The sequence below is a fragment of the Porites lutea genome, chromosome 5, assembly GCF_958299795.1.
Source record: "Porites lutea chromosome 5, jaPorLute2.1, whole genome shotgun sequence".
Taxonomy (NCBI): domain Eukaryota; kingdom Metazoa; phylum Cnidaria; class Anthozoa; order Scleractinia; family Poritidae; genus Porites; species Porites lutea.
The window spans coordinates 18991603-19010385 of NC_133205.1; the positions used below are offsets into that span (position 1 = coordinate 18991603).

Here is an 18783-nt window from a genome sequence, read left to right on the forward strand (position 1 = left end):
ATTGTGATGACTAACATAATGAATTCGTTCTATTTATAGTTTTTTAGACCCATTAAAATGTGAGGGACCTTATAAGGTCCCTGGGACCTTGATAATTTTAGGGGCCTTTAAGGCCCCGGGGCCTTGGTGGTCTGAGGGGCCTTGTAGGGGCCTTGTAGGGGCCTTGGGCCTTAAGAATTTTTCGTAGGGGCCTTGGGACCTTTGGATGACACATTTGTAAGTTGCAGACTTTTTCCACCCATAAGAATTTTATTTTTGTAGACTTTTTCACACGTAAGATTTTATTTTTGTAGACTTTTTCACACATAAGATTTTTAGTTGTTGACTTTGACTGCAAACTTTGACTGCAAATTTTGACTTCAATCTACTCATTGAAAGACAACTGTATGAGCAAACCTCCATTCAAGTTTTGTTTCATAGTAAGCTGATCCGCTAACCCGTCCATGATTTCATCCAGTTTGTTATAAGACCACTGATCTACGCGGAATTCACAGGTATAGACGACCTCCCAATGTTCTCTGGAGGAGGCTCTGATTTTAATCTTGAATGTCTTGGAAGGTTTTGTTAATTCAATAATGTCATTCAATCCGTGGTATATAGGATACACTATTTCAAAATCCATATTTCTCATACCTTCTTTTGACGGAGGCTTTTGGGTTATGTCAACGACATATAAATTAGAACCAAATATTTGGGTATAACTGACTTGAAACAAGGGATCATCCAATGCTAACTCCATCCAATGGCAATTCTCCTGATTCTCAGGGTACATTTCTCTCTCTGTTTGCTCATGTGTAATCCACATGTCTTCTAAATCTTGATTCCACGGTTCCTCTACTGGAGACCATTCATCATGCAGTCCTATCTTCATGATACCTTGTGTTAAATGAATGATAGTTTCACACGAACTATTCTTTTATGTTTTTCAGATCTCACCTCAGGCTATAAATTGACATCGGTCTCACGTTAAGAAATCATTTTTATCTCACCTCTTGTATGGGAAACATGTCTGCACTCGAAGGCACTGTCTCTGATCTTATCCAAGAAAACATCGCCATAGGAGATCAATCTGAACCCACTGAGAAAAATATGGAACCTACCGTAAAAAGTAAGAAATCTACACTAAAAAGTTATCGTCAAAAATTGCAAGCCATCCAGGCCCGCATCAAGTGTCGTGAAAAAGCCATCAAAGGGTTTAGAAACCATCTCAAGAAGGGCACATTTCCTAAACGATTCAAATCGTTAAGGCCTTACCCCAAGATGGATTCGCCCGAATCACAAGCAGTTGTCAATGCAGTCTGTGAGCAAGTACATTGTGTCATTTTAGATCAAATGATTTTGGACGAAGAGAAAAAAACTTGTACAAGATCAAACCAGTTATCAGGCAATGAAGAAACAGCGGGAATGCGAACGTACCCAGTTACTCAAGACCTCCAAAAAACCCCAGAAATTGTCTGTAGCACAGCTTAGGAAGGAACTCACCGACTTGCAGTCGAAATATACCCAGCTCTGTCATCAACTAAACAGCACCCAGTAAAAATAAAACACATGATTCAACTGTAAACTTTGTGTGACTTTTTATTGACCTCTTAAAAACTAGTTACACGTATAGTAAAAAATTTACAATGCAGTAAACGTTAACTGTCCTCTTACATATTTAGCTTTCAACCGTAGGTCATACGTTTGTCCTTCAATCAGAGTCTCTGACCTGGGGTACTTCACCAAAACTTCGTGTTTATTCTCTAAGGTTTTGGTGATTTGTGGATTTAAATGTTTCACTACCTCTGATTCTCTAACAAGGACTGTGTTTGAATTGACTGTAAACTTTTTTAAACCTTCGTCGTTTTCCTCTTGATATGTCCCTTGTATGGGGTGTATTAAAATATACTCGAAATAAGCAATCACTTTACCCACTTGAGGATCAATGTTTTCAATACATGTAGACCCCACAAAGGTACGATTTCCATTGATCTTGTTCTCCAGAAAGAAGTAAGCTTGTATGTCTGTTTGACCACAAGGGCAAAATGTGATGTTCGTTTGTTTTAATGGGGCTTGACTCTACAAACGTCCATTCGCCTTGGAAATTCTCTTCTTCGCTTAAATGTTGTAGATAGAGAAACAAATTGATGTCGTGTTCCCTGCAAATACGTGCATGGACTTTTCACATGTGCATTTGCCTGTTGTTTTGTCTTGTAAATGATGCGTTGCAGTGCCAACATTTGTAGCAGGATTTTACCTCACTACACACAGTTTCCAAATGAATTTTCATACCTTGTTTACTTTTGAATTTGTGATGACATTCTGGACAAGTAAACCATTGTGGATTCTTTGAATGGTGCTGTCTCATGTGACGCTGTTTGTTAGCTGGATGTGAAAACGAAAGTGGACAGAATGGGCAATGATAGCGATTCTCTGTTGTACCACATTGCTTCTTATGATGAAAGAAATTTCTTTTGCTCAATTCTTTTCCACAGGTAGGACATGGTCTTGGATACGTAACTTTTGGCATGTTGCAAATCTGTAATGTTTGACCAGATTTCAACCCCTAGTTATACTCAACTAAAGGTCTCTAAGGCAATGACGTCAACAGGCAAGTCTGGGCGTGATAGTCCCTTGGGATCTTATATGTTTAGGCATGTTTTTTCGTAAATGACCGTGATAACCAATTTTATGTTATTAGTCGGTGAAAGCAGTTTAGCCAATAACCAATTATAACTCAACCAATCAAACATGGCTAACATTGTGTGTGATAATGACACCGTCCATGGAAAGAAGGCAAACACTGGAATATTAGTCAGCACTCCTAAACATTTTGTGATGGGGAGAGCAATCGGCTCTACTGCATGTAACGTCAAATAACATCTTGTTTTCATCGATAATCTTCGACTTGTCACCCAATGTTGAACTGCACGTAATAAACCATCGCTCATAGACATCAACAAATTTTCATTCTTTTCTGGTACTCTGTGTTGATGCACTGTGAGTTCCAGCTGAATTTCTTGCACGGCATCGTTGTTTCCAACCACTCTGTCTGCAATCTCTGTTAACTCCACTGAAAGCACTGGGTTGTACACATTATACCAGTGGGCACTTTTGAAACGTTTTTCTTGCCAATACGATAACAGCTCCAAATCTTGCATTGACATCGTCTGCATTTTGACTGTCTTCCACACACTCACATTCGCACTTGTTTTTTATGATTGAAATAAAGTGTGTCATCCCATTTTTATTTACACTCGTACCCAGTCCTTCTCCTAGTTAGGGTTAAAATGCTAATAAACCCTAGTCCTTTGGGATTAGGGTTAGGGTTAAAATGGTAATGAGGTTAGGGTTAAACCCTAGCCCCTTGGGATTAGGGTTAGGGTTAAAATGTTAATAAGCCCTAGTCCTTTGGGATTAGGGTTAGGGTTAAAATGCTAATAAGGTTAGGGTTAGGGTTAGGGTTTAGGGTTAGGGTTAGGGGTTAGGGTTAGGGTTAGGGTTAGAGTTTAGGGTTAGGGTTAGGGTAAGTTTAGGGTTAGGGTTAGGGTTTAGGGTTAGGGGTTAGGGTTAGGGTTAGGGTTAGGGATAGGGATAGGGTTAGGGTTAGGGATAGGGTTAGGGTTAGGGTTATGGTTAGAGTTAGAGTTTAGGGTTAGGGTTAGGATTTAGGGTTAGGGTTAGGGTCTTTTTTCTTTGGTTTTAGGTTTGGGAAATTTTCCCTTGGTTTAAGGTTTGGGAATTTTCTTCCTTGTTAAAGTTTTTTGTGATTTTTTCTCTTTGGTTTAAGGATTGGGAAATTTTCACACCAATAACCATACACACAAAAATTTGTAACAACAACACACTTTATTGGTTTGCGCCACCATGCAGACTTTACCTCTATTTTACAACACTTTAATTAGAGCTCGCGGTACCAAGCCAACTGTGCTCTATTTTACAACAAAATAAAAACTTAGCACATGCAAAAATTACAACCTCACATAGCCATAGGGGTATGTCAGTCCTGTTCCTTTTTCAATCACGCGCTTGTCCCAATTGACACCAAACACTTTCACTAAATCTGTTAAACTAACCGTCTTGTTGGTGTTATCTGTAACAAAATGATTCTTTATTTCTATTTCCATGAGTCTTCTTTGCTCCAAAGGATGTGACAGTTCTTTCTGAATGTGCTGCATCATGGAGTTACAATTCAACACTTGGTTAATTTCAAAGGAACTCTTGGTCCCCTTGTTCTTGCACTCCGTTTTACCCTTCGCTGTCTGATAGCAGTACGATTTAGGTCCTGCCGATCCAAACACTTCTATGGTGTCTCCTTCTAATTCGTCCGTCATTTGACCAAGAAACACTCCTGTAGGGATTTTCACTTCTCCAGGCTTGTAACTGTAAATCACTGAATCTGTGTCATAGTATAACACTTGCTCGTTTAACTTTTCCAATTCGGAATATAGCTTTAAACGAGCCAGAGATGTTGTGAAGGCCGCGACGAATATATTGATCTTTCCACTGCTTTGACAAGCATCCTCAAATTTCAGGGTGCTGACTTCCATGACATCCTCGTTAAAAATACGCACATCTTTAACTATAATGGTAGGATCTTGAACAATTTTCTGCCATGTGTCCGGATCCTGAATTGATTGTATCTGTGTGCGATGTTCGTTCTCGCCAAATTTGCCCCAAAAGCTGTTCAACATAAGCTTCGCAACTTGTTTCCTTCCAGGATTCTTTTCTATTTTTTCAGGGTCTAGATCAATCCCCTCGTGTTCTTTGTAATCGTGGATATAGGTGGCTTTCTGTTCTTCTGTTTCTACCCCTGACGGCCATCCACTGGCTTCTGTTTTGTGCTTGAGCCACGTATTCACATACGGTGCAAATAACCCCTCTTTTCTCTGGTCTTCAGGAAAGTGCCATACTTCATGAATTTTTAGGATTTGGTAGCCTTTCTCGACTGCTTTTAGCAGCTCCGGAGTACACCATGTACCTGTCATCATTCGTTCTTTATCACTGTGTGGACAGAGATTGGTCCGTTCAAACCAGGGTTGTTCTGCTTGATCCTCTGCACATTTGACACATAAAGGAAACAGCAATTTTTCATTCTGCTTCACCGGTAACACTGGATGCAGCAATTTTTCTGGTGCCAAGACATTGACTTTAGCAATTCCAAAGTAATCTTGGATGTTTTGGTTCACAGGGTTGACAATGATGTGAGGGTGCCCAATGGGATACTTTCCATACTTGTTGATGGTGGGGTAAAGGCTCGTAAAATCCTCATATAAAATTTCTTCTTCTTTGCCTGCCTGGTAATAACATTTGGCCATGCCTGTTCGACCTCCAAAGAACGCCTCTCTTGGGTTCAAAGGAGAAACCCATGACATTTTATCGATTTGCTCTTGCAAGTTTGGACATTGTTTCAGTTTTTTGTTAAAATCACACTCCCATTGTTCCTTCACTGTATAACCCGCTTCTTTTAACAGCTCTGTTTTTCGTTGGGTGACTTGATAAATTTCTTCTACCGTTCTATCTGGATGGTGAAAGGTTTTCACATGTCTGCCATTCGGTTTACATTTACGGCATCCATGGTACTCGCATCCTTGGAACTCGTACACTGTTTTAGTTATGTGATCATAACTATCCACAGTGACTCTGCTACCCTTGATTTGAAGTACTTGTTCTCCTCCATTGCGGGAATGTTTGATTCTATTGCCTCCTAATTTGAGATCTTCCAAATACAACCATTGTAAAGCGATTTTGCTTTGGTTCACTTTAAGGCCACCCCATCCTTGCACTGGTTCTACAGCAATGGTTTTCGGCTGCATCTGGTGATTCCGCCAGAAATAATGACACGTGGAGGCAATCGTAATACATTGAGTCAGTGGATTAAATCCTGCCTCGTTCTTGGTGTCTTGAGCAAATTTCAGACAACCTTCTCGTAACAAGTGGACGTCGCTTTTGCAATAGTCCAGCATTTCGTTTTGAAAGTTCCAAGTCTCCCCCTTGAGTACTTGCTCTGCATGCCAAGTTTCGCATTCTTCTTTCTTATCTTTAGACATGTGCTGGGGCTCAAAGAACTCAAGGTCTGGGATCTTGCCCTCGTAGTGTAAATGCTTCAACATGGAAAATTTATGCGGGAAAAATCCTTTCTTCAGTTCCGTCAAACCAAAAGTTTTTGGAAATGCCGCAAGGGGCATATTAAAAAAGTTCAATGAATCTTTGAAAATCAGATTATGATGCTTGAAGTGTAACATCTTCGTACCTGTCCCCATTTGATCTGTGACTTTTAAATTCTGGTTGTACAGGGTATTTGTCGTCAGCACGCCATCAAAGCCTTTCAAATTATGAAAGAATATTGTGTACTCTGGTAATTTTCCTTTTCCTCCGTTTTCCTGCTTTTCTTCTTCAGCCCATGTTTGAACTGTGTCGAGAAATAGACTCACACAATTCGTACCCCAGTGGTGATAGATCGTTTTGCTACGTCCTTTTGTAAAACAGATCAGAATCGGGATGAATGTTTTGTTGCTATCAATTAAACATTCAATATCGGCAAAGATCAAATCATCCGCATAAATCTTCTTTGTCAGTTTTTCTTTTGGTAAACGTTCGTTGACCATGTCTAGAGTAATGCCTTCTAATGACACTCCTTCATCTAACAACTCATCAATGACTTTTTCCTGCAAATCAGCTAATTGGATTTCAACCATGGGTACTCCCATATTGATGTAATCCAAATCTTTTAATTTTTTCTTCCGTTGAGCAATCAATGCATCAATCTCGTCTTGTGTACTTTGATCCGGTAAACCTTCAACAATCGTTCCCAAAATTGTTTCTATTTTCTTCTTCTTGCTTCTTAATTTTTGCAAGGCTCTCTTAAATTTTTGTTCTTCCTCACTGGTAATGTAACACTTATGCTGGTAAATAGGAACAAATTCCAAGCAATGTTTACACTGTGCATGCAAGCATTTGTGAGGAAAGTCTTGGTTCACTTTGTAAGTCACCATACACTGAGGACATCGTTGAAAATCTCGACAAGTGCTTTTCAGTTCCAGGATGGGGGTCAAACGTTCATGGAGTTGTTGTTCTAATCTTTCTCTTGTTTTTTTCATGTCCTTGTTTTCTTCTACTGTTTCAATGAAATGTGCTAAAAAACACTGCTCACCATAGAATTCACGTTTGCAAATTCTACAGCTACGATCTGGTTTCGCCCATAACGTAAAATCTTGACATCCCTCTTCATCATTTGCTGTGTTTCTTTTACAGGCAGGGCAATTTTTAGCTTGACAACGGTGATGGGCACTGTCTTCGCTATTGTAGCCTTTGCAGCACTTTTTGCAAAAATAACTACGGTTCATAAATCCAGGAATGCTGTATAAACCATCGTAATGGGCTTTTTCCTGGTTCTGTTCGTCCACATACACTGACTTTACCAGAGCAAAAATTTTGTTTTCGTCTTCGTACTTGTCTTCTTTAAAGATCACACCACCCCGTGTAGCATCCACTACAATGATTCTAAATCCTTGTTGGCCTAGGTACTCTTGAAATGTATTCACTTCGTCTAAACCGCATAAGCCCTCGGGAACATTAGCTTCTTGGTGGAGCTTTTTAGCTTCTTTTAGTTGCTGGGTATTTATTCCTCGATCCAGAGAAATATTTTTGAACGTGTTAGGTTCACCTGCTTGGCGTTTGGCATACTCACGCATCACCACGATGGCACGGGCACAACAGAGAGTATCCTTGTTTTTTATTTCACAAACGCACTTGGATTCCTTCGCCATCTGTTCCCATATTTTCTGACCTGGACTTGCAGCTGCCCGTTTACCACCTTTGCGTTCTGGTCGGCTGAATAATACCGAGGCTGAGAATCCGACATCATTCGTAATGAACTCTCCGCTGTTCAGGACGTGGCTAAGATTTTGTAGAACAGCTTGAGTCATGGCAGCTCGCTTTGTAAAATCGCCCACATCAATTTTCCACGTTTCTCCTGTTAAACCATCCCTACGATGCTCTCTACTACCGATCTGAAGTGTCATCCAATAATCTTCTGGTATTTGGAGTTCCTCAATCAAATGGTCGGTTGCTTCTGCAATAGCGTGGGTTGCAGCAATATTCAAGTCTTCGGACTCTTTCGGAGAGCGTTGCTGATCAAGGGTCATTATGAATTTTTGGTTCACTACAGCATTTTGTTTCCAGCGTTTGGCAGAACCTAATTTGGTTACATTCGCCACAAAGAGCGGAGTAGGTCCCTTGTTGTACTCTTCGTTTTTCTCTTGTGGTTTAATCTCTGGTTTTAATTCTTTGACATCAAAATTGGAATCTTCAGCTGGACGCTTCATACCACGAGTAACTGCGCCACCAGTCTGAGAATCTTCCGATAGACGTGTGACTTTGTCTGCATGCAATAACTCTAAACGTAAGAGTTCAGCAGACGCCTTTGCTTTCCGCTTGGCTGCTTCGGAGTGGAACTTCTTCACATGTCTTAACATATCATCTTTTCTTGTAAATGTGGACTGACAGTGTGGACATGGAACAGGATCTACTTTCTTCTCACAATGTTTTCTATGTCTTGAGAAATTACTTCGATTGTTAATTTTGGTTCCACAGGTCGGACAGGGACGTGGGTAAGTAATTGCCATGATGAGAGCTCCGTTCACTACAACGTATCGTAATAAAATGAGTATGGTTATAGATATCCGGCTTTTATACCTTGTGTTATTATAAAATGATGTCAAGTTCTAAAAATAGAAACAAATTCTGCTGAGTCAACAAAATGTACGTGACGTCAATGGGCTTGCCTAAACATGCCCGTAATCACTCAACCGTGACCTTGTGAAATTTAGTACACATCACAAACATAAACCGTGATGGAATTAACTTGTTTAACCCTCGACATTAAACATTAGGTTAGCTTAGGAAAAGGGTTAGGGTTAGGACATTTAGTTAGGTTTTGGAAAACTTAGTTACAAAACTAAAACTGAGTCAGCAAAAACAAAGTGTGACGTCAATGGGCTTGCTCAAACTTTCCCATAATCACTGAAGTGTGACCTGAACCCTAAACATAAAAATAAACATTGGGTTAGGAAATTTAGATAGGTTAGGACATTTAGTTAGGTTAGGAAATTTAGTTAGGTTTTGGAAATTTAGTTAGGTTAGGAAATTTTTTGACTGATTTAACCCTAAACACTGCGCCCGACTGATTTAACCCTAAACACTGCGTCCGACTGATTTAACCCTAAACACTGCGCCCCTCTAATTTAACATAAAAGTAAAGATTGGGTTAGGACATTTAGTTAGGTTAGGACATTTAGTAAGGTTAGGAAATTTAGTTAGGTTAGGACAAATATTTAACCCTAAACACTGCGCCCGACTGATTTAACCCTAAACATAAAAGTAAACATTGGGTTAGGACATTTAGTTAGGTTAGGAAATTTCGTTAGGTTAGGACATTCACTCGACAGATTTAACCCTAAACACTGCGCCCCACTAATTTAACCCTAAACATAAAAGTAAACATTTGTGTTAGTTTAGGAAATTTAATTTAGTTAGGTTTTGGAAAACTCACTCGACAGATTTAACCCTAAACATGAAACTCACGTGTAACTCTCACGCGGTCATCACGTGTGATGTCCGCGGTGTCCGAAAAAAATGTGCTCCGTTTTGTACCTGACTAGACCCCCTGAACTACTAACACCGACTCTGATCCAGAGGAAGTGGAGTATTTCTCAGAAACGTTTTCAGTGAAAGGGTCATTCTGGGCGACCAGATATCAGGATGCCCTGAAAAAAGCTGTGGACCTAAAAGCCAATGGAGTTAATGTCCCTGTTAGGGCGTCCTTTGAATCAAGCAATTTGAAAGACAAAAATGCAATAACATTTGAAGTGTTTGACAGTACAGTTTGGCTGGTCATTGGATATTGTGGAGTTGAAAAAATTCCCAAGCTTACAAAAGCAATAAAAAAGGACGAAATTATATCTTTCAAACTTTGTTATATAAAGAGGCAGTGGATTCCTAAGATCAGTTAATTTAGGTTTTATGCTGGCGTGACTATTATCAAGAAAGATAGGTGGGACAAAAATGACAACAACAATCAGTATAACAGTGACTTGTCGTTTCTATTTGAATGATAGGTTTTATAGTAATAGTTACAAATGAAACTAGCATATTCTTTCCTTTTTATCTCTAAAGTTAATACAATTTTGTATTAGCCAGGTTGAGTTGAACAATAGAGAAATCCACCTTCTGTACTCAGCAGATGGAAGAACTGTTTCTTACCCCTTGATATGTATATACTGTAAAATAATAATTGTTATTTCTTCTCGTGGGCATATGAGGCTTGATTTGTTTTAGATATTAATAAGCTATTTTGGTGGGTTACTTTTGAGAGTATCCATGCTAGCCCCCTTTTTCATTCTAAGCAGCGACCTCTAAAAGCATTTTTTAAAGAAACAAATGGCAAACACATGCCTTGAAAAATTTTAGAGGTCATTTCACTTGATGTCAAGCAAGATCCTCTTCATTAATAATCACTATACAGTGAAACCTACACCTAGCACACACCCATAGGAAATTAAAGGAAACTCAACAGGTGTGTGCATATATAGAGGTGTCTTCTATTACGAGTCGTTAGGAATAAAGAGTGATGCACAAGTCTGTCTTCTTATGCTGAAGTCCTTTTAAACAAAGGGTGTTCACTTCATTCAGGTTTCACTGTGTTATTTTACAGAAAATAGTGATTATACTACACCTGTGAAATAGGTAATACAGTGCTACACACGATTATGCGCTAATTTGTTTACTAGTGGCTATTTTGCACTAGTGGTTAGTATCTGTTTCACGGGTCAAGTCAAATCACTCTATCTTTGTATTTTAGAATTAATTTTTTTTGTCTAATTAACTAATGCTTGTCGTTTACTCCCTTTTCCTTACTCTGGAATACTTTATAAATACATGTACATAGAAAAGAGTCAAACTTGAAATTACTTCACAAATTATCTTAAAAAATAAAACTGTTGCATCCATTGAAATGTCAAGGGTTATTGTTTTAGAAGAGGGTAACTAATGAACTAAAACCCTTATTTCTGACTGTGCTTGTTGCAAACCACATGCTATTGAAGTCTATGAGTTCTGAGGTGTCATGATGCCACACAAGTCACAAGTCAATGGTTGATACAACTTTATAAAACCTTCCTATCATAATTGTTACAAACAGGGCTCTGCATCTCAAAAGCCCCCCGAATTGTCAAAACATTATTGAACTAAGACAAAAAGCTAATGCATACTCCAAATTTCTAATCATAAAGTTAACCGTACAAGTCAGTGAATGTCTAGAGTTTACAGCTGTTAGAGAAACACTGGAATTTACTTGTGATACACTTAACTTGTATTAAAGCAAACAAATGCTCAGGTTAGACTCCCAGTTAAATACACACTGGACCCAAGTTACAAGTTAGGGGGTAACTGCCCTTCAGGCCTATGAAGCCTCTGGCGTATTGAGGTCTGATTTCGGGCAGGGAGGAAGCTTCGTCCAGCAGTGAATATAGAAGAGTCTTCCCTTCTGCTCAAGGTCAGTCGATGGAGCCTGAGTGGATGTTCAGCAGGATCAATGTCGTCAGGCACATCTGGTGCTTCATTGAAAGAAGGCAACTCTTCTTCCCATTCTCTGTACCTTTCATTTGCAGTCCAATAATAAAATGGGAGGTCATCTCCAACTCTCTTAGTAAATTCCCTAACAGGATAAAGTAATAACACGAGATATTAAGTGGCTGTCATGTTACATTTCATTAATTATTACTAGTTCCAATTGGCAAAGAACCTTGATTCCCTGCAAAGTGGCTGTTCCATGTCACCACTTATCTGGCTTTACTACTGTTTGACTGTTACATCTTTTATGTGGCTCAAGTCAATACTTAATTCTGTAAAAACACCTGGACTGAAAACATTATTTTGACTCAATATGCTTATCAATCTTACCTGACCAGCCTCCTCCAAAGAGCCTTGAAGTCCTTCAAGGTGAAAACGAGACCCAGGAAACGGTGCAGCAGGGCAAAGAAAGCTTCCACATCATCTGTTGTGCCAGCACGTGGGTGCTCCTCAAAACCATGAGCTGCACTTTCCCTTCTGCGGAACTCAATGCTCTCAATGTTAGTAGTGACTGCAATCACAGTCTCACGTGAAAATCCACAAATTCCCTTGACCGGCCTAAAATTACAACAAAACAACAAGCAAGCAAGCAAAATGATTAATTTAAAATGATTAATCCAAGTAGTAACAAGTACATCTAAATAGAAAAAAGGACATGAAAAAAAGGCTTGGGAATGTTTGAAAGGCTTTGCAATGACTTGATACTCATGAAGCTGTGCTGAAATAAATGCTACAGGTCAAAATTAAATTCAGGTTAAATTTTTTTACCTTACTTGATTCTCAGTTTCCATTGTCTCCTAGCCCTAGGAATCATCCTAGATAAAAAAAATTAACCTTAATTTCATTTTGACCAGTAACATATACACATAAAAACATCATACCTGTTGATATCAATGGTCGAAAGATCTGGGTTTTCCTTGTACCATGGCATCCATTCATTTAAGATCATATTTAACATTGCATAATTGCACTTGCATCTCTGCAACTCACTTAGGCCTCTCCCATCGGCTGCCTCATGCCATCCAACAATGACATCAATGTAATTGGCTTCCCTAAGGTACCCATGTTCGTTGAGAAATTTTGAAACCAGAAATGACAGCATCCTTTCTGCATCTCCCACTGACTGCTTTCTCTCTCCAGTTAATGCAGCATGTGTTAAACCAGTACCTGGATCTAACATTGCATCATCAAAACCCTGCAGTTTCATGCCTTCAAATCCACCTAATCAAAAACAAAAATTTTTTTTTCTAAAAAAACAAGGAATGGAATAAGCTTTGTGATCCTTTTGCAATTGCTAAAATGCTATTGTAAGCGTTGCAACTTCTTAAGTACTTCCCCCACATTCCAAATATACCTTAATAGTGACAAAATGCTGTGGAAATACATGCATGTACGATCCACCTCCCCCACAAAAGCAACTTCTCATTTTCATTTTCAATTTCTGTATAAATGCTTTTCTTATAAAAAGTAAAATTTGATTACCACTGACAACAGTGGTCTACTTCAAGCGAGGTGAACATCCCCTATGAAGGACAGGAAAACATCCTACCCAAATCATCAGAAATAAGTTTTTAATTTGTTTTTGACTTTGCCTGCCTTTTAACAGCAATAATTTTCATGTTCTACCTTCTCTGGTGTGCTTCCAAATCCTTTTGAGGATATGACAATGATCTTCCCTTTCATGAAAAGTATCTTCTGTTATTGGATCCACTTCAGGGACGTACAGAAAGGTGCTGAAGTCAACACCCTCTCTTTTTAGCTCTTCAACCCGGTGTCTGAAGCGGTAAGTTGCAACCAGTGACCTCAACTTGTGAACAAAGTTTTCAGGGGTGTCAGCTTTGAAGGGATATGGTTGATATCCATCAGGAACTAGCTTTTGTCGTAAATAGGTAATTGCATCCTCCAAAGTTAGGCCATCAACAACTTGTAAATTTCTGAGTTGGGTTATGGCAGTGGCTGGTATTGCCTCATCATAAGTTTCAGTCACAGGATTTCCATCATGATCAACTAGACAAAAAGCAATGCAAATAGTGATCAGCATTGGATCCTCTGTGTTCTGTAAACTATTCTGTTGTAGGTTGAAATGCAATTCATGTTAAAATCGTTTAAAACTAGCATTCTTATCCTTGGTTTGAAATATATGATAATCAGCCTTCATCTTTTATTCAGGGACAAAGGAATTAAATAAACCTTTTTTAAACTAGGATGAAATCATCGGAAGCTGAATTTCATTTCCATCTACAACATATTAATTGTTTGACGGAATGCCTACCACCAATTTGAATCAGCATTTTTAAGAGGTTTCCTCTGCTCATTTTGGATACACTCTCTCGCGCATCATGCATCAGCTGCCAGATATGTAATGGTCGTGTCTCCCCTTGTGTTCTCAAAGAGTTAAACTCGCCATCTGTGACTAAGCCTGGAAAGAAAAGATAAATACAGGGAACTCAGTGAAGTTCCCTTTGCAGATAGCCCTTCATATGGTACAAGACGGCCATGCTGGAGAGAAAAAGTCACACTGATACACAACAAGCAAAGGAAATTATCATTTAAAATTGTGTATGCCTTTTATTTGTCTTCCACCAGTGCGACTTTTGCTCTCCAGCATGGTGGTTTTGTACCACATGAAGGGCTAGCTGCAAAGGACGTATCCATTAGACCTAGACCTTAACATCCTCTGAAAAAGGGAGGTCATTTTTCTGTCATGTTTCTTGTATCCACATAGCAGTATACTAAGTAACCTACCCACTGGTTTTAAATCCATTTTGACCATTTCCCTCTTGACTTTTGCAGTGATGTCCCGAATATATTGATCCTTTATAGAAGTATAAGGGACAAATTGAACTGGTATGGAGTAAGGCTTCTTGTTCCGACGTTCCTCAGAAACCAGAATTGCTAGGACATGGGTGGCGGCTGGTTGTCGCTTTTTCACAAACACATCCCTCAGGTACTTCTTCAGATCTTCTTTGAGATCCTTGAGACTACGAGCTACATCTTGAACACGAGTACTCCCTGGTTGGAGATGGGGAAGAAGACTCTCAATGGTGGTACGAAGTGCTTGGGCCTGCTGAAGCAAGGTGTTGTATTCAACCCTTTCCCAACACAGTGCTTTAAGCACTGCTTGAGAAGTATTGGGACTGTTGAATTTTTTTTGGAAAGATGCGTCAGCTTCCTTCAGGCCATCAGCCAGGAACCTCTGATCCTCCTCCAAAGCATCAACCATCTTTCGAATTTTGAGCTCCAACAAGTCTCGTGTAACTGCAGCTTCCTGGATGCAAGCATCTGCTTTACGGGTGTCATACTCAGCTCGGAGTTCTTTTAGTTTCCCACCCCCGAGGTCTACATCCCCATCCCATTTTCCCTTGACGGACTCTTGCAGAGCCACTTTTATGTCACATGCGTCTGCCTTTAACCAAAACCGACCATGTGGGTGTGCTTTCTTAAGCTCTTTGATTGCTTCGACCTAAAAACAAATAAATAAATATGAAATTATAATATTTACAATACCTGTACATGAATTAAGAGAACCTGATATGAAGCCTTATGTGCTCCTGTTAAAGTGCCTATTTCTCTGATCAATGTTCTTGTACATCATTGAGAATCAAAGTTAGTAATCATGGTCATACCATGAGGGGCAATTTACACTTCATTTCTCACGTTTTTCCAAAAATAGCTGGTGTGCCAGAACAAATTAAGCAACACACTACTGCTCTATTTTTTCAAAGCCAAATTTGAGTATTGCAACATTAATATATAGAATGTTATGACATTCATGCCACTAGCATGATGACATCTCATTGTTTAAAATTATTTGCAAAATTTCATTTCTAACCTGAACTGTAGGCTCACAAGTAAAAGGTGCCTCAGCTGTTTGCTTCTCTACTGTCCTTATGCTTGGTGATGCAACATTTACACGTGCCTGTCAGGAATAAAGTAAGGGCAAGAAATAGAGTAATCCAATAAAATAGATCCAATAGAATAGAATAATCAATCTTTCCTTTTGTTAGTTTGTTTATTTTTTTGTTTACTTGTTGTGCTCACCGTGAGAGGATCTTTCTGTTGATTCACAGTGACACCACTCCACATAGGCCCCCTAAATAGCCGGCTGAATCTTGTTGGGAACTCAGCACACATTGTCTCGTACCAAGTCTTGAAGTCCTCTGGCACTGATATCTAAAAAACAACAACAACAAAATATCCTTGGTTATAATCTCTCAGGAAAACGATAGCATCAATGGATGCTAGCCCAACAAATTCCACCAACGCCCTTTCCTCAAAAAATGTCCACCTGTGCAACCGCACAGGTGATTTAATGGCCAACACAACCAGAGGTGATTTTTTTATGCCCGAGCTGATAACCTAGGAAAAGGTAACAAAAAAGCTACATGTATACAACTGTCCTGACTCAGAAGACCACTTGATTTTCCTTGAAGAATAAATAAGCTCAATTGCATATTTATAGCAAAAAGTACAAGTCAATTTCCAAGTCAGACTGTTTCCAAGTTAAAACAGAATACAATAACACAGGAATAAATAAATTTTAAGTAACATTAAAAAAGGAAAGACACTTTGTAAGTTGAAACTACGAAAGAACTCAGATCAACTTCTCCGCATTTAAAAATGCACAAGGTTAAATGACACAAGGAACAATAGCAATAAGCTTAAGTAACCTTGATGCCCGGACTTCCACGAGAGCCCCTCCTCTGTATCTTCGGACTAACAAAGCCTCCAATGTTTACTAGTGGTTCTAGATTCTCTACATTCTCTGAGGAAAAGTCCAGAGGTCCTCTGATGTTTCTCCTCGAATCTCGTGCGCGCTTCAAAGTCGGTTTGTTTGGCGTGTTACCACTTGCTACGTGGCTTCTTTTTTTGGAGTCCATTGTCCTATAAGATTCGCAGTGCAATACTCCATTATTCACCGCTCCTTTAACGCATTCATTACAAAAAACAGTGAAAATCCGTTCAAACACATCCATTTTGAAAGTAAAAAATGATTGCTATGGTAAGACAACGTTTTCGAAAGCGCTCAACCGATTGAGGCCTTCAGCAGACTTAACACATATTCCCACACGTGGTGTTGAAATGTGTTCGAGGACACAAAATTTGAGTGATTTTTGGCCGCTTCAAAAGTCCTTAAAATGTGGGTACTTCTGGGTACTTCTTTGCTTGTACAATTATCAGGACTTCATTTCGCTAGCGTGAAGCCCATATTAGGAAAAGATCATCAAATAAACCAACAAAATGTGAATATTCATGACCTATCTACGGCTCAATGAACACTTTGTTATGCAAAGGCTCCGTAAAACAATCAAATCAAAGGTTTCTATATGGATGTTACGTTATTGAACAATTGGATATCAGAGAAATCATGTCAAATAACAAAATAATGCAATTCTCTTACCTTTCAAGGGAACAGAAAGTTAAACAGGCCGGCGAGAAAACGGCGTTATTTCACGCTGGAATCCGCCATAACTGCGAAGTTGCGTGATGCGCCAAGAAAATTGCATCATGGGATACTATTCGCTCCTCATCTGGTGGTCACTGTATCCCACATCCCATACAGACAGTAATGTTCATTGTCTTTACCAAGGATGGTCATTGGAAGTTCTGAGAGAGGCGGTAGGGGGGAGGGGGAGGGGGACGGAGTCAAACCCTAAAAATACATTTGCAGTTATTTTGGGGATGCTTGAGTCTGTAGAAGTAGTGATGATTTTTGAAAATGCAGGGAAATCCCTTTGATAGTGTTCCTCTACTTAATATATCTCCACAGTATTTGAAAATGCAAGACTGAAAAGGTTAAAATTACATGAGAGGCAGCTGTTCTCTTCAGGGCCTTGTTAATTGTTTTATATATTTTTTGTTTTACAGAGAAATGTTTCAACTGTGGTGGGAGGGGTCACATAAGGGCAGACTGTTCCTCTGGGCCCTCAGAGAGGGCCAAGGGGGCCCAAAGGGGAAAGTGGAGGGGAAGACGGGGTAGGAGGACAACGGGGGGTAGGAGGAAACCAAATACAGGCCATGAGGGTGGCAATACTGTCACCCTGCAGTTCTTTTAGGCAGGCAAAAAATTGACTTTATGGAAAAACAAAAACAAAAACAAGAAACTAAGAGAAGTAAGATGCTTTGCCGTTACTGTTATTTGCTTATGCTTGTGTAACAATTTATACTCTATTTGATTTCATGTCAAAAATAATTATTATTAATAAAGGAGAAAATATTGCACAGTGTATTAGGGTGTTATTTCTGATATACTCATTTACAAAGTTGTCCTCCTTGTGGACTTGAGCAAGTTGCAAGACAACTAAAAGTCCTCATGTTCTGTATTCGTTATTCGAATTAATGCATAAATTTAATAAAAGAACCTGTAGCCTGTTCCAGACTTTTATATAGTAGAGGCTGTAAAAAATAGAGTGAGTGGGGAGAATGGGGATCCCTTTTTTTGCCTACTCTTTTCAATCTCAATCTGAATGTCTGGAACAGGCTTAAGGAGGGACACCTTCTTTTTACAGATCTCAATGCTTTTTCTTATTTTAACTAAATACATCCACAGGTAAAAAAAATGATGAGGGAAAATAAAATTTTTCAAAATCCAGAAATTTTATTCTGACTATGAGGAAATTAAACTGAAATTGTGAAGACATGCAGTGGAAAAGTAATAATATTAACACTACTTATGTAACATTCGGGACCTTAAGCAACAAGACCATTGATTCCAGACGTCAAAAATGGCAACCCGAAGTTAATATTTTCTTTCTTCTAGTGCTCTGTCTCAGCAAATTTGTATGGCGTAAGTTCAAACAAAGGCATTTAGATTTGTTGTGCAAGACAGAACAGTTCCAGCAAGCAAGTCATAAAACTTCCGGTTGCTATTCATGATGCCCGGGATGTCAGCATTCTTGTTGCTTAAACTTGCTGCCATTGAAGGCAGTGCACTCAAGGTCACTGTGCTCAATGTCTCATAGATGAAAAAACTCAACTGTTCTAAGATCTGTATCTAAGAGGAGACAGAGTCAGATGCAGTTGACCTTTTGTGTTTAGCTGACAGGAAACGTGTACTTTGTTATTCTCAATATTGAGGAGTGGGAACAAGCTTCAGTTTTCTCTGCTACATTTTTACAATAGCTGCCCTTGCTCTCTCCACCACATGCCATTGTGTGGTATAATTTTCAGCCC

The 18783-nt window shown here is 39.2% G+C and overlaps 1 protein-coding gene across 1 annotated transcript; it reads right to left on the minus strand.

The window, feature by feature from the left end:
• Window positions 1–10084: 10084 nt before the first annotated feature.
• On the minus strand, window positions 10085–16404 carry LOC140937475 (uncharacterized). Its single transcript, XM_073387043.1, has 9 exons — window positions 16281–16404; window positions 15652–15783; window positions 15443–15529; window positions 14356–15073; window positions 13883–14029; window positions 13237–13617; window positions 12492–12831; window positions 11941–12168; window positions 10085–11695 (listed from the first exon to the last, which is right to left on the minus strand). The coding sequence occupies exons 2-9, from the start codon at window positions 15742–15744 to the stop codon at window positions 11410–11412; spliced, it is 2280 nt and encodes a 759-aa protein (XP_073243144.1). The 5' UTR covers window positions 15745–15783; window positions 16281–16404; the 3' UTR covers window positions 10085–11409.
• Between the last annotated feature and the right edge of the window lie 2379 nt (window positions 16405–18783).